Here is a 20,732-nt window from a genome sequence, read left to right as displayed (position 1 = left end):
TCGTTTCCTCTTCCCCAGCCCCTGGCACCTGCCATCCTACTTTCCATCTCTATGATCTTGACTTCTGTAGGTCCCTCAGATGCATGGAATCCTACAGGATGTGTCCTGTGTCTGGCTGGTTTCGCTCAGCTTCATGACCCCCAGGCTCATCCATGTTGTCACGTATGCCAGGATCTCCTTCCTCTGAAGGCTGAATAATATTCCACCATATGGATAGACCATGATTATTTTTTTATTTTTTTAAAGATTTATTTATTTACTTTCCATCTGCAACGATGTGGAGGGAACTAAGAGGGCATTATGCTAAGCAAAATAAGTCAATCAGAGAAAGACAATTATGATTTCACTCATATGCAGAATTTAAGAAACAAGACAGAGGAACATAGGGGAAGGGAGGGAAAAATAAAACAAGACGAAATCAGAGACGGAGACAAACCATAAGAGACTGTTAACCATGGGAAACAAAGTGAAGGTTGCTGGAGGCGAGAGGGGTAGGGGGATGGGGTAACTGGGTGATAGGCATTAAGGAGGGCATGGGTTGTAATGAGCACTGGGTGTTATATAAGACTGATGAATCACTGAACTGTACTTCTGAAACTAATAATACTCTATATGTTAATTAATTGAATTTAAATAAAAATAAGTAAATTTTTTAAAAAGAAAAGAGATTTATTTATTTTAGGTGGGGAGGGGCAGAGGGAGAGGGAGAGAACCTCAAGCAGACCCCCAGATGAGCAGGGAGCCCAACTTGGGGCTCGATCCCAGGACCCTGAGATCATGACCTGAGCCAAAGTCGGACACTTAACCAACTGAGCCACCCAGGCGCCCCATAGACTATGTTTATTGGTGTACCTGTCATCGATACACATGTGTGTAAGCTTCCCCCACTTGGTTGTGAATACTCTGGCTGTGAACATGAGTACAAATAGCTCTTTGAGTCCCCCCTTTGGATGCTTTCAGGTGTATGCCCAGAAGTGGAACGGCTGGGTCTGGGATGGTTTGTAAAGAACCCTTTCCTGCTTTCCAAAGGAGGACATGTGTGTGTCCTTTTTAATCTACAAACCACTCATTTTGCAGAAATGCATGGACATCCCACCTTTCAAGGACCTACTGTCTGAGTCACAAGGGCACTGGGTCGCCCCCCTCTGCCCGGCATCTAGATCGCCTTCTTAGGTGGAGGCCACCTTTCTGCAGGCTCATGGGGTGATAAGAAGCAACAGGAGGAAAAAAAGGCTGGTCCTTCAGTGGGCTCTGATAAAACGGTAGCTTGAAAATCGGTGATGGTGGCCCGTATATGCAATATACATGTAAATTGAGTGCAAATCCCAGGAGCTGAAAGTCTCTTTCTTGTGGATTCTGTGCTGTGTAGCCTGCAGGATGCTCCTGGTGAGGATGAGCAGTGGAGAGTGGGCTCTTTCCCAGATGGGTGTGAATTTCTAGTCCTCTGCAAAGGTGTGTGCCTGCTCCCAAATATCTTTCCTCTGGCTTCCTGCTTCCGTGCTCCCTGGACACTTTGCTTCCTGGGTCTGGGGGCTGCAGCAAGGCCCCTGGGCCCAGGTAGGCTGCTCAGGGGAGACAGGGCCTCTCCCTGCTCAGCAGCCTCGACAAGCTCCTCTACCCGGGCAGCAAGGCCATCACTTGCAGGGGATGTTCCTCGCTGGGTCTTCACTAGGGAGGTGAGGACCCACTGGGAGCTCGTCACCCTCCTAAGGCTGGCTAGCGGACACACACACATATTCACACACACACACACACGCACGCACGGCTTGCACAGACTTGCATTCATGCATCCCATGCCTAATGATCCTGTGATGTGCCAGGCATGGCACTGGGGAAACCCTGGGGAGTAAAAGTGGGCCATCCGTCCCAGTGGATCGGTGGACTTGGCTATGGTGCCGGCCGCACATTGGGGTTGGTTCTCAGTTTCCCATCATCCGGTCAGTAATTCCAAGTGGCAAAATGCTCCCACAGACTCAAGGGCCAAGACTTGTAAAGCCCCATCCACCCTGTCTGGCCCAGGTAGATGTTCACAAAGCTTTCGTCCCGTCCTTCTGTCTGCAGCCTCTGAGTGAGCTTCCTGCGAGCATCCAGGGGACATGAACTCAGAAGTCATCGGGAGTTGATGGAGCCGTAACCAAATGTCAGGTGTTTCATTAATAATCAACCTGCCATGTAAATGAGCACAGCCCACCTGATAGCAATCAGGCTGACACTGCCCTGTTTTTCTTTCTTTTTTTTCTTCTTTTATGTCCCCAGCAGCTAAGGCTGCTCTTGACTCTGTCTCATTAAAGAGAGAAATCGAAGACTCCTCTCACGAGCTATTATGTGTTTCTGCTGAGAAATGATAACTCACAGCTATAGAGTGTATTAGCATTTATAAATGTTTTTGCATGTATTCACTCATTTGCTACCTACAACAACCCCGAGGAAGCATTATCCTTAGCCCCATTTCACAGATGTAATGTCTGAGGCTCCAGGGGGGAGGTGAGTGCCCGTTCGAGGTCTTGCAGCTGGTGGGTGTCAAGACCAGGTTGCAATCCCAGGTCTGGATGCCAATACGATGCTTCCATTTCACTCCAGTGACTGGAGAATTAGACATCCTCTCTGGAGTTATGTTTTACAAGACACAGGTAACACACCTAGGTTGGAAATGACAAAACAACGGTCCCCCTTATCAAGGGCCTTCAAGAAGATTGGGAGGCCAGGGTCCCAGTCCTGGCTCTGCTTCTTAGGGTTCTTCAGGCCTCAGTTTCCCCTTCTGAAACCTCAGATGGCTGACTGGGGGGATCTGTGGTCCCCCTGCCTCTCCAGTCCTCAGCATGGGGTTCCACATTTGCTCGAGGGGAATTGTTGGAAACTTTCTGAAGACGGTTCCCAGTGAGAAGTCACTGTTCGGATGGATGGAGCAGGTAGGCTTCTCAGTGGTCTGTTATTTCCTAAACCTAGGAACGGGGTCCCCACATGCCCTGTTCGGCATCCCTGCCAGGGTTCCTGGGAGGCACCGGGCAGGAACGCAGGCCCTCGGGCTGCTCGCCTACACCCCCTGCCTGAGCAGAGCACCCCTCCTTCCTTGCTTGTCTGAGGCAAACCCACCGCCCTGTGAAGTGGGTGTACCCCAAAACGCGGCCTCATGGTCTTCCAAAGGGTGTGTCCCGTCCCCATCGTGAGATCCATGGAGGCAGAACGGGGGAGCTCACAGATTGAGGGAGGCATAGCCTGACTGTGTGGTACTCAATAGCAAAGGATCAGTGAAGCTTTGTTTGAATTGAAAAACATTATAGGCACACATGCATTTGTGGAGTGGGGGAGAGGGAGCCTGGGGGGCGAAGTCAGAGGGAGGGGGAGAAAGAGAAACTAAAAGAATACACATCAGGGGGAGATCAATACTCTTTTACTTTTTTCTTTCTACTCCGATCATATATCACTCTTGCAATTTAAGCAGTAATTAGATAGGTAGGTGGGTGGATGGATGAATGGATAGACGGGTCAGAGGTTTTCAGGCTGGTTTTTGCCGGAAGAAAAGGGGGCAGGAGCGCCACCGTGCGGCGATCTGGTGAATTGCCTCCTCCGGAAGCGCAGGGGCGCCCGGGTCGTGGGGTTGTTGGCCCGCAGGGCACTGTCCTGCGCCAGGGGCACGCTGCGTTTGCAAGCGGGACTCCCGCCACCTCAACTGCCTGCAGCTCCTGGCAAGGAGCCGGGGCTGGGAAAGAGCTCCACAATCTCCCCCCGAACGACGGAGTCGCAGCAGGGCAGAGAATGGGAGCTCTTCTGGCAGAGGAGGGTGGCCCAGGGGCGCAGCGGCCCGCTGGGCGCCCCCAACCCCAGGGTAAGGACCACCCAGTCCATCTTCAAGTTGCATTCTGTGGCCATTCTAAGCCACGGCCAGAAAGGTGCCCAGGGTCACAGCCAATGCTAGCTGGTGCTGGGACCGCAGCCTGGACCCTGCGGCCGCCCGCCCAGCACAGCACGTTCACCCCCTCCTCTCCCTCGCCGCTTGCTGAGCCCGCCTGCACGTGCCTGGGGTATCTCCACGGGGGGTAGGGGCTCTGCACACTGCCGGGCTCTAGCTGCGGCTCTCGCTTATTCGGCCGCATCGCCGAGGTCAGTGTATGCCACGAGAGGACTCGTAGCATTCCTACCCTAGGTAGTTGCTGATCCCATCGAGAAGCAGCTGAGCGCCCGCTGACAAAGAAAACAAGGGCTGTATGGGTGGCCCCAGGGATTGCGGGCATCTAGGAAGGCTTCCTGAAGGAGGTGCGAGCAGAACTGGGCTGCAAAGGAGGAAACTGAAGAGAAGAACGTTCTGGACATGGGGAACAGGAAGGGCAAGGGCAGGGGCTGGGATTTGGTCTCCAGCGGGAAAGAACGCGGCATGTTCAGGCGACAATAAGAAGACACTTGGAAAGTGGAAGCCGTGGCCCAAACACCTTCGTGGCCTTACTCTGTGTAGTGACAACCGCTCTTTCCTGCCCAAACTCAACCCTGCCCCCTCGAGGTTTGGGCAGTCCTGGCCGATGAGACACCCATATCCCTCCCACCGGCCACAGTGATTGGTGCAGGGATGATGCCTTGTGAGGCCCCAGAGTCATTCTGGGGCCTCCTGTTCGAACTACCGAGGAAGGGGCTTGCTTTCCGCCGGTGTTTCTAAGATGATAGACTACGGCTGACAGTGTTGGCGATCTCAGCCCCAGAGAAGAAAGGAATGCTGAGAGATGGAGAGAGAGAGATGCATGCACGGATTCATTCATTCGTTCATCCATTCACTCTGTAAAAACATCACGAGTGTCTACCGTACACTGTTGTCAGCCTTGGAGACTCGGCTGGGAGCCAGGCAAACGCCACCCCTGCTCTTGTATTGCTTACAGTCCGTGTGGGCAGTCAGGCCAAACAAGAGATCAATAAAAAGGTAATAAATCAACACGACATTTTCAGATAATTATGATTGGCAAGAAGAGCAAAGGGTAGGATGATGGGGCCGAAAGTGGCTGGGGTGGGAGGGTCCTGCTTTAGTTAATGGCCAAGGAAGTCTCTCTGCCGAGGTGACATTGCAGCTGAGACCTGAATGAGTCAGCCATGGGGAGATCTGGAAGTTAGGCCATCCAGGCAGAGGGGACAACAAATGCAAATGTCCTGAGGCAGGAACAAATGAGATCAGAGAACATCATCTGAGCATCTGGATCCAACCATGCCTGAAGCTGAAACTTTTCAGTGACATGAACTAATTGTTTTGTTGTTGTTATTAAACTGGTATAAATTGGGTTTCTGCACCTTACATCAGAGAAAATGCTGTCATTTGAAAGAGATCTGACACTGAAAAACTCTGAGCTCTGAAGCTGAATTTTGTGTCCTGTTAGGTAAAGGGAAATCATTGAAGGTTTTAAAATCAGGGAGGAATTCCTGATTGTGCTCCTTCTTTCCTCTCTAGGTTCATCTCTCCCTCCCCTTCTTCTACCCTCTACCATCCACCCGTACTGAACTTGACTGTTGTCAATTCCCCGAAGGTCCTGCCTCCAGCTCTTTGCACATGCTGTTCTTTTTAGACATTCTTCCCTACTTTCCTCCTCCCAACTAAGTCAGCCTGGCATCAGCCTAGATGTCAGTTCCATTAGCTTCATTAACTCTCATTACTTTCCAAGTCTCCATTCATTTCATTGTGCTCCTTTGCAGGGGCACCTGGGTGGCTCAGTCGTTAAGCATCTGCCTTCGGCTCAGGTCATGATCCCAGAGTCCTGGGATAGAGCCCCGCATCGGGCTCCCTGCTCTTCGGGAAACCTGCTTCTCCCTCTCCCACTCCCCCTGCTTGTGTTCCTTCTCTTGCTGTCTCTCTCTCTCTCTGTGTCAAATAAATAAACAAATCTTTAAAAAAAACTGTGCTCCTTTGCATACCATGATTACATCACGGCACTTATCAGCCCAGTTTGTAAATTTCAGGGTACTCTGTCCCACCTGCTAGACCAGGAAGGCGCTCACGATGGCTCCCATCTGGTTCTTGTTGGAAACCTCGGCATCTGGTACGTAGCAGGTACTCAATAAACATGTATTAGCTGAGTTATAGACTGAAGGCTTTTATCCCCCAAAATTCATGTTGAAGCCCTAACCCCCAGTGTGATGGTATTTGGAGGTGAGGCCTTTGCTAGGTAATTAGGTTAGATGAGGTGTTGAAGATGGGGCCCCCATGATGGAATTAGTGTCCTTATAAGAAAAGGAAAAAAAGCCAGAGCTTAAGCTCTCACTCACTCTCTCTCTCTTTTTCTCTCCCTCCAGCCCTCACTCTGTCCCTCCCTCCCTCTGCCTCTCTCCCAAGTGAGGACTCAGCAAGGAGGTGGCCTGCTGCAAATCAAGAAGCTTGTCCTCACCAGAAACAGAATCTGCCAGCACCTTGATCTTGGACTTCCTGGTCTCTGCAAGAAATAAATGTTGTTTAAGTCACCTGGTCTGTGGTATTTGGTTATGGCAGCCCGAGATGACTAAGACAGGGAGGAAGGCAGGAGGCAGAGGGAAGAAGGAGGAATCTGGAGCAGGACAGGTTCCAGTAGTAACTTGAATAAATGAATGAATGAATTGGCACAAGGATGCTGCAGTCATTTAGCACTTGGGAGAGGCTAAATGAAGACACTTCTTCTCCAGGGCTGCCTACCAAAGGGAGTAGTGATGGGGCTCCTGGGTGGCTCAGTCATTAAGCGTCTGCCTTCGGCTCAGGTCGTGATCCCAGGGTCCTGGGATCGAGCCCCGCATCGGGCTCCCTGCTCTTCGGGAGGCCTGCTTCTCCCTCTCCCACTTTCCCTGCTTGTGTTCCCTCTCTCGCTGTGTCTCTGTCAAATAAATAAAATCTTTAAAAAATATGGAGCAGTGTTGGAGGGGACCCTGAGACTGGGAGGTTTCAGGCCACAAAGGCCTACCTGATGCTGCATGGTGGCTCCAGGCTGTAAGGTGTGTCCAGGTGACTGGACTGCCCTCCCACAGAGGGGTCCGGGTCGCTCCAGAGAAGGCCTGCTTTCACTTCCAGGCTGGGGTCCTGGTCTAGCAAGGGAGTCCCTGCATCAGTTACTAAAGGAGGAGGATAAAGACCCCAAGTGGGATCAGAACCCCAGAGCAGCATGTACCCAATTCGGCAGCTTTCCCCCAAACCATGATATGCCCCAAATGAAGAAAGTGGCTGGTAAGATAAGCCATGAAAAGCTGCAAAACCATTAAATATGTTCATAAAACCCGCAAGAGAATTTGGGAGGCACTTAAATAAAACAACAGCCAGTGGAAGAAGAAAGATCTGATAAGCAAAACATGGATGTGCCTACATAATGGAGGGAAAATGGGAAGAAATGGGAATTTCTTCCAAATGTCCTTGGATTCTAAGTTTTCTGCATAATGACAAACAGTTCCAGTTGACTGTTGGCCATGTGGAACATCCAAAGAATAGTCCAGATGTTCCCACACTCTCTCTCCACCAAGGAGAGTCCAAGGGCTGAGGGTGATGGTTGGGACCCCGCCCCTGCAACATCGTGCAGGCCCATCTGACCTCCAGGCTGGGGGCCTAGCGGCAGAGGAGCCTCGTCCGAAACCCCCTTTCTCCTCATGTCGGGGCCCCGGACCTGCAGTTTAAGTTGGGGCTTCCTGTCGCCAAACTTGTTTTCTTTATGAGGGAAACATAATCTCTCCAGCGCTGGGATGGAGGAGCATGCAAATCAGCCTAACAGTACTCTGTTCTGTGAGTTCTCCTCCTATGCAAATCCTCCTGAAATAAATCGGGCTCGCGGGGCAAAGGAGGGAAAAGGTGGGGGGTCGGGGGATGGGGCTCCGTGCCAAGCGGGATGTGATGTCCGAGCCTGGCTGTGCCCGTGACCCACCATGGGCCTCCCCCGTCTCCTCCGCGGTCGCTAGATGGCGGCACATGCAGGGTCTGGGACCGATCCCGAGTGCACCTGCCGCGGGGCTGAGCGGGCTGAGCGGCTCACGACGCCGGGAAGCACCTGGGCGTCTCCTTCACCTCTTCGGGGGTCAAGGCTGGGGAAGCGTGAATTCGGCTTTTCTGCAAGGACAAGAGGGGCCTCTCTAAGAACGGTCTGCCGCGGCTTTGGAGCAGAGTGCTCCTGGCTCGGGATGGAGGGGGAGAGACAGAGACAGAGGAAGGAAGGAAAGACGAAACAGTTTATGCAAAACCAAGCATATAAGTGTTTTAAGTTTAAGAACGCAATGATTTAGCCATCCTCTCCTCTTCCAGGAGGCGTTAGTTAGAATGTCCCGGGGCAGAGCGCGGCTGCCCGGGTGGAGGGCTGGCAAGAGCCCGAAGTCGGGGAAGCTTTGATAAGCAAATGCAGCCCCGCGCTCGGGCGCTCTCTATTGGCTGTTCCTTCACCGCCAGATTTTGACACAAATAATCAGATTGAAAATCAAGGAGGGGAACAGAAGAGGGAGAAAAAAAAAAAAAAAAAAAAAAAAAAAACCAAGAGAGAGGGAGGGGGGGAGAGAGAGAAAAAAAAAAAGAAGAAGTATCTATTTGAGCAGAGAGTCCGAGGTTGACAGAGTGGAGCCGAGCCCCAGAGGCTGGGAGGTTCCCACCAAGACCAAGACCGCATCCAGGACCAGACGGCAGAGCTAGGGACAGGTGAGTGCTGTCATCCCGGCCTCTTCTTTTTAAATTTGCATATCTGACTTAGATTGTTTCCAGGCAGGTCACCGGGGCCCTTTGGCAGTTACAGGAAGAATTAGGTGGACTGGGATATCTCTTCCACAGGATGCAGCTTTCAGCCCTTGAACCCAGCGGAGAGGAGGTGGTGGGAGGCAGAGCCCTATAGGAGTTCCGCCCTCTGCCAGCTGTGCATAAACGGCCTTTCCAAAACCCGGTTGGGTCTGACAGGGATCACCTGTCTGTGCGAGGTCATACCCGCAACCCCAGCTCTCCCAGGGACCTGGGCAGAGTGTGGGGCAACACTCATTCAGGTACTTGGCTTAGTGTGGCCCTGTCCCCCCATCACCCTGAGCTTCCCTTGTCTATAAAATTAGAGTGAAATTGAGAGAACTCCGAGGGAAGTTCTACCCCCAGCATCCCACACTCCCCGGTGCCCTTCACCCAAGTTCCTGGGGCACTTTGAGAGTGAGTGCCCTCCCATCCAGAGCCCCGTGAGGGGAGAAGGGAAAATGCCTTTGTCTACCACCCCCAGCCCCCGGCCTCCAGGAACAAGAGGGCTGCAGGAGGGCAGGTGGTTTCTCAGTCTTTTCTACCAATTTGGGAAAAAAAGACCGAGTTTAAAGTCTGGGCATCTGGTGCCTGCTCTAAAGTAAGGCTTGTTAAGAGGGGGGGTCTATAGAATAGCTGTGGATATGTGCTTGTATACATTTTTCTGTGGGGAAGGTCCGCAGCTTTCGTGAGTTTCCTGGAGGGGGCAAATTAATTTGCAGGCTCTGAACATGGATCTGATAGCAGCTAGCTAAGCTGCACCTGCCCATGGAGGCTCACACCTCCTGAAGAGTTCTCAGTAGGCAATGAATGGTTAGAAGGTTTCAGTCTTAGTGAGGTGGCAAGTTTCTTGTCCTCAGAGGTGGTGCACAAGGGACTCTTTTATTTATTTATTTTTTAAGATTTTATTTATTTGGCAGAGAGCAAGACACAGCGAAAGAGGGAACACAAGCAGGGGGAGTGGGAGAGGGAGAAGCGAAGCAGGCTTCCTGCTGAGCAGGGAGCCCGATGCGGGGCTCGATCCCAGGACCCTGGGATCATGACCTGAGCCGAAGGCAGATGCTTAACAACCGAGCCACCCAGGCGCCCCACAAGGGACTCTTTTAATAAGGAGATGTGTGAGGTGTCTTCCAAATCAGGATGGGGGTTTGGAATGCTGGTTTCCCTGCGGAAGGTGCTTGGGGAGCATCAGAAAGTCATATCTGCCTTGGGTTTGATGGATGGAGTTACTCAAAACCAGTGCGGAACATTTTCTCCAGGCTTTCAGGAGGGCAGGTGAGGTTGGGGTCCTCTTGGAGAGCATAAGGACTCTCGAAGATTCTGGGACCCGATCGCCCCTGGGAAAATAGCCTGACCACATATGATTTCATCCCTTTTCAGAAACAACAAAAAACCTTACCCCCTCCTTAAATTAGAGGGAGGTTTTTGTTGTTGTTCATTTGTTTTCAGAAATTCAAACCAATGGGAGCTGCTCCGATTCAAAAATGTCCAGGAAATGTTTTGTTCACTCATTTTTGTTTTTATTGTAGTAAAATACACATGATTGGAAAGTGACCATTTTAATCATTTTTAAGTGTACAGTTCTGTACCATTAAACGCATTCACAATGTTGGGCAACCGTCACCACCATCCATCTCCAGAACTTTCTTCATCTTCTCAAACTGAAACTCTGTCCCCATTAAACACAAACTCCCCTCCCTTTCCCGTCCCCCGGCCCTTGGCTCTCACTACTGTCCTTTCTGTCTCTATGAATCCGACTTCTCTAGGGACCTCATATAAGCAGAGAGTCCTACAGCATTCATCTTTTCGTGACTGGCTTATTTCCCTTACATGGGGTCCTCAAGATTCATCCATGTTGTAGCCTGTGTAAGCACATCCTTCCTTTTTCAGGCTGAATAATGTCCCATTGTATGGATACGCCACGTTTTGTTTCTCCATCATCTGCTGATGGACACTCGGGTTGCGTCCATCTTTTGGTTATTGTGAATCATGCTGCTGTGAATTTGGGTGTACAATTATGTCTGAGTCCTTGCTTTTAATTCTTTGGGGTATTAACTCAGAAGTTGATTCACTCACTCGTGACATTGCAGTCTCTGAACTTAGGAGGAGCGTTTGAGAACTGCTTGCAAGTTTCAAATAAAAATAATGACCCCTTGGGGCGCCTGGGTGGCTTAGTTGATTGAGCGTCTGCCTTCGGCTCGGGTCATGATCCCGGTGTCCTGGGATCGAGCCCCGCATCAGGCTCCCCGCTCAGCGGGGATCCTGCTTCTCCGTCTCGCTCTGCCTCTCCCATACGCTTGTTCTCTCTCTCAATAAAATCTTAAAAAAAATAATAATAATAATAATAATAATGACCCCTTTCTGCTGGGGCCCCTAACATGAAACAGGCTCATTTCCCTTAACTGCTACGTGGAAAGGTTTTTTGTTGTTGCTGTTGTTTGTTTGTTTGAGTCATGTCTTTAAACATAAAGGAAGTCCAAAGGGTCCTCTGTCACTGACTCTGAGAAACGATGGAGTCTTACCCAACCCTCCCAAAAAGGGAACCTGAGTGATGAGGTTCTTAGTCAAGGCAGGTCAGTCCTTCGCTGAAGGTCAACAAACTGTGCATGGGATTTTAGAGCAAAAGGGAAGTTTAGAAATCTCTTAGTCCAACGGTCCCTTTTGAGAGATAGGAAAACCAAGCCCCAGGTTGGAGGCCGACATGGCCAAGCTCAAGGTCACAAAATCAGACTCAGCCCTACGGGAGGCCCATGGCGCCCCGTTGTGCGGAAGTCACCAGGCTGTGGCTTCGAGTCCACCTGGATGTAGAGGTGCGGGGCCGAGATTCTGACCCGGGGTCAGGGCACCCTCTATCGGGATGGAGGTTTTGGAAGAGATGTTAACAGCAAGTCTCTTTCCGGAGGCCGATACCATCAAGGCCTCTGTTTCATGAAGAAATCTTAGGGTTCTTTCACAATCTCTGCTCTGAGCGCTTTCTCAGAACGGTCCGTGTGAATCAGAACGGTGTGGTTGTTAATTAACTACAGTATAGCTGATTGGTTCCTGTTTTTTCTTTTTAACTCCGCTAACAGGGGCCAAAAGGAAGTTCTCCTGGTGTGTTTGGCCCCCACGGGGAGCTTGAAGGCTTAAAGCCATGGGGTTGGTTGTGCCACTCTACCAGGCTTGGTGGAGAGAACATTCTAGAGAGGGAGAGGGAGGGAAACTGGGGGCTCTGAAGGGGACCCCGAGAGTGGGCCCTGGGAGTCGCCTTCCTCCAGCCAGGGACCCCGGAAGCTGGGACTATGTTGTCCTGACTCCTAACCACTTGACCTCTATGGTGTCCTCAGGCTCAGCCCAAGGGAACACCAGAGCTTTCTGAAGGAGGTCTTTCTCTCCAACCTCTCCCCTCAAAACTCTCCAGGAACCCATGTGGAGCTTCTGGGTTCTAGAAAAGACAGAATGCAAAGGAATTTGATTTTTCCATCATCTTGCCCCACCAACCAGCCTTTGTCTTCATGGGTGGCTGGAAAGACCACAGGTGCCGACGGGCAGAGCCCTGGGCCAGGAGTCAAGTCCCAGCAGGACAGGAGCACGAGGCCTGGATGAGCCACTTTCCTCTCTCAGCCTCAGTTCACCCTGTGAGCCCGGAAGACAGTCCCCCCGTGGGTGTCAGTTTCATGAAATAATGCACACCAGGGAGCTCTAGACACCTTCCTTAGCGTGTCTGCGCACTCGCCTCCGCCCCGAGTGCCCACCCCGTGTCTGACAGTTGAGAGTATGGAGGCCAGGGTGGGGGGCTGCGGCGGGCAGCCTGGGATCTGCCTGGGATCATGAGCCAGGCTCCAAGACTCATTCCTCCTCCGTGAAATGGGGCAGTAGCCCCTCAGCTCCCAGGTCCGAACTCACGGAGCTGAGGCTACACAGATTCTGGCTGCAAGAAGTATCTGCTGGCATTCCGGCAGTTGCATGCCGACCTTTGGTTCTCGTTGGCTTACTACTAAAATACTATGTAAAAAATAATAGATCATCTTTTGATAGAGAGACCGTGGCCCTTGGAGGCTCCCCCAGAACAAAAGACAAAACCACGCAGCCCCCGCCTCTCCTGGTGTGGGTGGGTGGGGTCTCCTCTGGCTCTGCCCAGGGTCTGGCCTCCCCAGGGGATTCCCGGACCCAAGAGTTAGAAGGGGGAAGGGGGTTGGTGAGAGGAGCCCTGGGGGAGGGGAGGAGGCAGAGGAAGACTGCCCCTGGCAGATAAGGCCACCGCGGGCTTCCCGACAAGCCTGGGGGAGACAGCAGGCCAAGCAAGGCTGGGGGGGGCAAAATCTGACAGCTGGACTGGACCCCAGAGCCTTCAAGTCCCACCTCTTCATTTCAGATCCCAGAGGGGAAGGGCCTGGAGCATGTCCCTGCTCCTGGTCTCGGGCTCATCCCTGTCCTCAGAGCGCACCTGCTTTGGGCAGGGTACTGGAGATGCGGCCAGGCAGGACAGGACGGGACGTGGGCTGTGCCAGCCTTCCTGAAGCTTCTCCTCCCGCGGGCTGTGATGCCACCCCCGGCCCAGTGCTCCTGCAGCCCCAGCACTACACCGAGCACTTTGCATACTTGCTTGTAGTAGACGTCCTTTCTGCCCAGCAATGGCAGGAAGGTGCCTTGTGGTCCCCGTTTAGCAGATCTGGACACTGAGGCCTATGATGGGGAGGGCAGGGCCTAGGATGGCTGGGGTGGAGTGGCCTCACCAGACTCCTGATGCCCTGGGGGCTCTGGTGAAGGGCAGGCAGGCCTGGGCACAGCTGGGGGCCTCTCTCCTGCCTGGCCTGGGGTCATGCCGGGGGAAGGGGTGACTCCCTGGGCCTGGTCCAAAGGCAGGGCTCCAAGCTGCCCTCTCTAATCTCCCTCCCCCCAGCCGCTCCTCGCCTTGGCCTTATCACCCAGCCCTGGCTCTTGCTGGAGCAGCTGTAATCCCTTTCCCGCGCTTGGCCCTATCGTCCCTGCAGCCCTGCGTGGCGGCTGGCCTGGGGAAGGGGGCTCCGGCTCTGAGGCCTGGGAATGGGACCTGCAGAGGAGCCACCAGGAATGCCATTGATGAAGTATTTCCTGAACTCCTGCCTGGGCCTGGCCTGGGGTGGGGAGGAGAGAGGACCACTCAGATGTTCTCTGTCTCCCAGGAGCCCTCAGGGGAGCCTCACGGGCTGAGCACAAGGAGCCTCGAGGGGCAGGAGATGCTCTCCTCATGCGAAGCCAGGGGTGTCAAGGTGTTCAGGCTGGTCTGGCTCTACCACGCCCCCAGCCCCCGCCCAGGACCAAGGGCAGGTCCCTTTCCTGATCTGGTCCTCCGTGTCTTGGTGGAGAGAACATTCTAGAGAGGGAGAAGGTGTCTTCCCCCACCCCCGGACTGGAGGGTTCGGTACCATGCGGCTGAGCTGGGCTGCCCACTGCTTAGATCTTACAGTTGGTGGACATTGGCCTCTTCCTCCATGTGCACAAAATGCCCTCCGGCTTCCCAGTGGGGTGGCATGGGGGAGTCCTTTGGGCCTTGAGCCCCACATGCAACTCCAATCCCCCCCCACCCCCACTCAGAGAGAGAGAAGGCTCCTCCCTCTCTGGGCACCGGACTCTGGGCTGAGGCCACAGACGAGGGGCAGCCCTGCTCTGGGTGCCTCAGTGCCACAGTAACGTGGCTTTCAATCGAGGTGCCCCCTTTGTTGCAACCCCCCCCCCCTGCCCCCCCGCCCCCCCCCCCCCGCTATGATAAGCACTAAGCACATAAGATGCTCTCGCTGGCACTACCTGCCTGGGCGCTGCACCTTACAGAAAAGGGAGTAGGCCCCGAGAGGTTAAGCGTCTGCCCCAAAGTGCACAGCGGGTGAGCTGGAATTCTAACCCATGAGCATCTGACTCCAAAACCTGAGCTCAGACCACCCCTTCCGTGGCCTCTGGATGCAGATCCCACAGGGGCATGAATGCAGTTTTCTGGATGCCGGGGCCACAGTGTCATATTTGAAGACACCCCTGTCCTTCCTTCTCTGCTCCTAGTGTGATTCAGGGCATGTGGGCAGGAGCAGACTGACCCTGGGGGTTTTCTAGAAGGTGGGTGTATTAGTTTCCTAGCAAGGGAGTAGTGGGGGGAGGTTAGGATTTGTAGCCACTGTAGCCAACTACCAGAAACCAGGTGGCTTAAAACAACACAAAATTGATTCGTTCAAGGTTCTGGAGTCTAGAGATCCCAAATCAAGGTGTCTGCAAGGTCAGTTCCTTCTGGAGGCTCTGAGGGAGTTTGTCGTGTGCCTCTCTCCTGGCTTCTGGCGGAGAAAGCGATCCTCAGTGCTCTTCGGCTTGTAGGCGTGTCCCTCCCATCTCTGCTCCCGCCTCCAGACGGTGTTCTCCCTGTGTGTCTGTGTCTGTGTGCCCAAAGTTCCCTCTTCTTATAAGAACCCTGGACATATTGGGCTTAGGGTCCACCCTAACTCAGTATGACCTCATCTTAGATTGGTAAAATCTGCAAAGACCCTATTTCCACAGAAGATACATTCATAGGTAGACATGAACTTCTGGGGGACACCATTCGACTCAGGACAGTGGATTCTGATATCAGGAGGAGGCTCTAAAATACAGAGACTGCTGTCCTCTTGCCCTTCCTAACTGTTCTCTCCCTCTCCCCTTGCAGGTGTGGGGCGCACATTTACCATGCCACGCTCCTTCCTGGTGAAGAGCAAGAAGGCTCATACCTACCACCAGCCCCGCATCCAGGAAGATGACCCGATCTGGCCTCCTGCCCTTAGCCCCAGTGAGTCAGAGATCCCCCTGCGGCACCCACCCAGGGCTCCCTGTCCCCTGCGTTGGGGATGCAGCTCATCCCTTCTGCAAGCAGAAGCTCAGTAAATGTTGGTTGAATGAATGAATGAATGCACCCATCTCTTCTGATCCACTGGGATGGTGGGAGCATCAGGATTGGAGCTGGTCCTTAGCAGCCGACATGTGGGTCCTAACCAGACTCAGAAAAGATCTAGGGCTGAGGTCGGGTACTCAGAAAACTAACACTGGTCCAGGAGTTCTCCTCGGGGGGGTGGGGGGGTTCCTTTCGGCCTCCATCCTGCTCCCACCATCCTGGGCAGGGCCCATGCATGCAAGTGGCTGGGGATGGCAGCAAGTGCATCTCTGGGTCCCCATCCTCCTAGGAGCTGTAGCTGGTGTCTCTGATGGTCTTGTTTCCCCACAGGGGCCAGGGACCAGGTCCTGAGCAATGATCCTGTCCTCAACACCCTGTTCCCAAACCAGTGCCTGACCTGGACTGACCTCAAACGGGAGCCAGAGCTGGAGCTGGACCAGAGCCTGAGCAGGACGGCCTTGGTGCCAGGTACCCAGGCTGGGACCACCGGCCATTCCCCGTCAGCCAGTGCAAGTGGAATGGAGGGAGGATGGGCTCATGGAAGCAGGGATCCTTGGAGTTGTGGAGTCAGGAACGATCAACAAGGCCATCTGGATACAATCTGGGCTCTCCAGCTTCTGCCTGGACCCCTCTAGGACGGGGAGCTCACTCCCAGATGAGAGCTTCTGTGTGGCAGGTCAGAAGAAGCGGTGGGCAGGCTGATGCAGTGGGTGAGGTGGGCACTCTGCAGGTGCTGGGGACCTGAAAAGCTGAGAAGCCACAGTGAAGACCCAGACCCTCTCCCACAGTAATATTTTGGGCTATACACCACAATCCTCAGCATGAGGTCATTAGGTGGAGAGTGGTGGGGAGCAGTGCCCTAGTTATCAATGAATCACCACGATTTATGTGTCGCACTCTCCACAGAGGGCCCTGCTGTAATGCCCCGATCCCAGGACAGGGACTCCGACTCACCCCCGTTCTACAAGCCCAGCTTCTCCTGGGATGCCCTGGCCTCGTCCTATGGCCACAGCTACCGGCAGGCCCCCTCCACCATGCAGTCCGCCTTCCTCGAGCGCTCCGTCAGCCTGTACGGCAGCCCTCTTGTGCCCAGCACTGAGCCGCCCCTGGACTTCAGCCTCCGCTGCTCCCCGGGCATGGACACGTACCACTGCCTCAAGTGCAACAAGGTGGGCAACTTGGGTGTGGGTGGGCTCACGGGCCCTGCTCCGCATCCCCTCTCCAGTTCCCCGGCAGCTGGGTGCTCCCTGTGCTGTGAATCTTGAGTCCTTTGGTGCGATCGAGGGTTCAGTATGCTTGTCCTCACCATGAGGACGAGGACCATGAGCCCTGGCTGTGTGCTAGCCCTGTGCGAAGCACTTGACATGCTTGAGCCCTGGGAAGCAGACAAAAAGCTCAGTGAGGTTGAGTCACCCGCCCAAGAGCACACAGCAAGTAGACATCAGTACCAGCATTCAAACGTGGCTCTGGCAAACTCCTGGCTCTTAACCACTAGGCTGTTCAGCCTCTAGCTAAGGCCAGGAGGGGCCTTTTACATGCTCCCGCAGCCCCCATTTTCTAGACAGGAAGCCAAGCCACAGAGAGGGAAAGGGACCTTCCCAGGACACACAGCACTCCAGTGCTTCTCCTGCTTTGTGGCCGTCTGTGCCTGGGCATGGAGGGGGGTGGGGCTGGCTTTGGCACCCCAGGCCCATCTCCTTCTCCGCAGCCCCCGGTGGCCTCACGCTCTGCCCCCTGCCCCCAGGTGTTCTCCACCCCACACGGGCTCGAAGTGCATGTCCGCCGCTCCCACAGCGGGACCCGGCCCTTTGCCTGTGACGTCTGTGGTAAAACCTTCGGCCACGCCGTGAGCCTGGAGCAACACACACACGTCCACTCCCAGGTGGGCAGCTGGCCAAGCCCAGGACCCCCCCCGCCCCCGCTTCCCACTCCTGCTCTGTGCTTCCCGCAGGAGTCCTAGGGCTATGGCTGGGTCTCTCACCCTGCTTCTGAAGGTGACACAGATCGAGGGTCCTTTCCCCCCTCATCGGGGTCCCCAAAACCCTCTTTTTAAAATATATGTATATATTATATATATTTAATATATAGTTTAATTCGTTCTTGATAATGAATATTGTGCTTTAGTGCTAGCCTCGTTACAGTTTTCCCTACACCCTCCCCGATGGGCCAAATCAGCTTCATGTGCTGTTGGGAGAGGCTCCTGGCCCAGTGGGATTTCGGGGGCAGAGAGATGTCTCTGAGGCTCAGAAATGATCCTGCCGTCTGTGTGGTCAGGAGAGGTGTCCTCAGCTTTGAGGCTCCCGACTTTTAGAATCTTGTCCCGCTTAGCCCTTCTTGAATATTCCATTCCAGGGAAAGGACCGGAAATGACCCGAGTAGCTAACACGGGAGTCAATAAAAGCTCAGGCGGGAGAGGCAGGATATGGTCATGAGAGCTTCCAATTGTGAACGCACACCACGTGCTAGTAGTTGCCGGTTCAGCTGTCTACACTTTGAGCTTATTACTGCTGTTCTCATGTACAGATGAGGAAACTGAGTCTCTAGAGGTTAAATGATTTGTCTAAGGTCATGTGGCTTCTAAGGGGCAGAAGCCAGAGTCGGGCCCCAATAACACAGACTCTTAACCAAAGCACTGCGAAGCCCATGACCATGCCCCAGATCAGTCGATCTATCAGTCAGTCAACAAACGCACGTTGAGGTTTATTTTGCATGGGATACTGTGAAGGTTACAGGGGAAAACGCACAGGAGGCCTCTCAGGCCCCAGGCCTCAGCCCCCTCCTTGGGATGCAGAAATGGGGGTTTCTGGGTCCTGCTCCTCCAGGACCCGTTCTCGATGCCCCCCCAACGAGTGTCCTGTTCCTCAGGGGATCCCGGCAGGGCCCGGTCCTGCGCCCAGCGTGGCAGTCCCGGGTCTCGAGGCCCCGCCCGCACCTGACCCCCCTGGGCCTCGTTTCGTCCGGCAGGAGCGCAGCTTCGAGTGCCGGATGTGCGGCAAAGCCTTCAAGCGCTCGTCCACCCTGTCCACGCACCTGCTCATCCACTCGGACACGAGGCCCTACCCCTGCCAGTTCTGCGGCAAGCGTTTCCACCAGAAGTCGGACATGAAGAAGCACACATACATCCACACAGGTGAGGCGCCCGCCCCTCGCCTGGCCCCGGGGTTCCCTGGCTACGCCCCCCTCCCTCCCGGACGGGGGTCAATTACAAAGCGAGAGGCGCTCCCCTCCACGCAGAGGGCTGGACGCGCTGCTACCTAAGCACACGTTTAATGCGTAGGGAACACGCCGGGAAGGGAACAGCCGAAGCGTGATCTCTGGGTCCAAGTGAGACTAGCAGGTGGATTCGCCATGCATTCATTCCTCCAATCATTCACTGCTTGGCTGTTAACTGAGGGCCTGGACCCAGTCCCCGGCCGACCAGGGCGCAACCCCAGGGGGCATTGTTGTCCCCTCTCCCTTTTGTAGTTCTTTTCTAAAGCGCATGGGGGCTGGCTGCGAGATAACACACAGCAGAGTCCGGCGAACAAATGCAGGGCAGGGGGACGGCGGGCCTGGCGCGACAGCCCTGACCCGCTCCTTGCTGCCCCGCAGGTGAGAAACCCCACAAGTGCCAGGTGTGCGGGAAGGCCTTCAGCCAGAGCTCCAACCTCATCACGCACAGCCGGAAGCACACCGGCTTCAAGCCCTTCAGCTGCGAGCTGTGCACCAAGGGTTTCCAGCGCAAGGTGGACCTCCGGCGGCACCGCGAGAGCCAGCACAATCTCAAGTGAGGCTGGACCTGCCCTGGGCTCCCGGCCAGCCTGCCCTGAGGTCCCGCGACCCAGAGGGAGGCCAGCCTCCTGCGCCCAGATCCCCAGTCTCCTGGAGTCAGGGCTGGGCAGGAATCTGTCAGCTCGTTTTGAGACTCACGGAATTGCTGTGTGACCTCGAGCAGGTTGCTTTCCCTCTCTGGACCAATATTTTCCTGCTGCAGAATATGAGAACTGGGCTGGGTCTTTTCTGAGCTAAGTTGTTTTAGAGGTCTTGCCTCCCATGGAGCCCTGAAAGCCAGCCTAGCCCTCCCCCTCCCCCCAAGAGATGCCGAGAATAGCCCAGAACTGGAATCCACAGAGAAATCCTCCCCCTCTGCCTGCTGCCCACTGTGCTGGGATCTGGTTTTTAGTGGTTCTCTTTCTGGCTGCCACGGATGGCCAGAGCTGCTTCCTGCCCCAGAGGGAGGCCTAATACCCCTCTGCTTTGGCCAGATGTGCTGGCTGCCCCCCACTTCTGACTGGCACTCAGCCGGCCACGGGGCTGGAGAAACAAGCAGTCACTGCTAACAAGAGCCCATTCCTCTCAACTGCTGTAAATAAAAATAAAGACACAGATTTATTTACATTTAACCAGTGTTTATTGAGTGCGTCTTGGGTGCAAGTCAGGCTTTGGGAAGGAATGGTAGGGAGCTTCGAAAGGCAGAGAAAGCCGGAGTGCCAGCCTGGCTCAGTCGGTAGAGCACGCGATTCTCGATCTCAGGGTCGTAAGTTGGAGCCCCAGGTTGGGTGTAGAAATTACTAAAAAAAATTAAAACTTAAAAAAAAAAGTCAGAGAAAGCTCTGGAGTGGCTGACAGATGGGTTGGGAGTTGTGGACTCAGACCAAACTGGTAAGTGCGGGAAGAGAAGCGAAAGAACCCCTAGCGGTAAGACGCCGGGGAAGGCGAGGCTCCTGCAGTTGGGGGCTGTATCAGTCTCCGCCAGCTGCTAACAAATCACCATAAGGTTAGTGGCTTAAAACAATACAGTTTATCCTCGTACAGTTCTGGAGGTCAGAAACCCAAAATGAGGGGCGCCTGGGTGGCTCAGATGGTTAAGCGTCTGCCTTCGGCTCAGGTCATGATCCCGGGGTCCTGGGATCGAGCCCCGCATCCGGCTCCTGACTCAGCAGGGAGTCTGCTTCTTCCTCTCCCTCTGCCTCTCCCACTGCTCATGCTCTCTCTCTCTCTCTCTGTATCTCTGTGTCTCAAATGAATGAATAAAATCTTTAAAAAAAAAAAAAAAAAGAAACCCAAAATGAGTCTCACGGAGCCAAACTCAAGGTGTTAGCAGGGCTGCATCCCTTTAGGGTAGAGGCCGTGGCCGCCCTCAGCTGTGGCCGCTTCATCCATCTCAAAAGCAGGTGGCTCTGACCTCTGCTTCCATCACCCGCCTCATTCTTC

At 54.1% G+C, this 20,732-nt stretch overlaps 1 protein-coding gene across 3 annotated transcripts; it reads left to right on the top strand.

Moving 5' to 3' along the window:
- The first annotated feature begins 8,456 nt into the window (after nt 1–8,456).
- Nucleotides 8,457–19,848, top strand: GFI1B (growth factor independent 1B transcriptional repressor). 3 transcript variants are annotated; one of them, XM_035016648.1, is made up of 7 exons: nt 8,457–8,602; nt 15,318–15,437; nt 15,870–16,007; nt 16,446–16,708; nt 17,284–17,421; nt 18,504–18,669; nt 19,131–19,848. In XM_035016648.1, exons 2-7 carry the CDS (start codon nt 15,338–15,340, stop codon nt 19,307–19,309), a joined length of 984 nt encoding a protein of 327 aa, XP_034872539.1. In that variant the 5' UTR covers nt 8,457–8,602; nt 15,318–15,337; the 3' UTR covers nt 19,310–19,848. The 3 variants fall into 3 exon arrangements, with proteins under 3 accessions (XP_034872539.1, XP_034872537.1, XP_034872538.1); XM_035016646.1 differs by having other exon boundaries at nt 18,405–18,669; XM_035016647.1 differs by lacking the exon at nt 8,457–8,602 and having other exon boundaries at nt 14,906–15,437; nt 18,405–18,669.
- Nucleotides 19,849–20,732: the final 884 nt, after the last annotated feature.

This window comes from Mirounga leonina, unplaced genomic scaffold (assembly GCF_011800145.1).
Source record: "Mirounga leonina isolate KUSES-001 unplaced genomic scaffold, KU_Mleo_1.0 Mir_170, whole genome shotgun sequence".
In the NCBI taxonomy this organism is placed as follows: domain Eukaryota; kingdom Metazoa; phylum Chordata; class Mammalia; order Carnivora; family Phocidae; genus Mirounga; species Mirounga leonina.
Note: the sequence above shows the minus strand (reverse complement) of the source record. Positions and strands in the feature narration are given on the sequence as shown.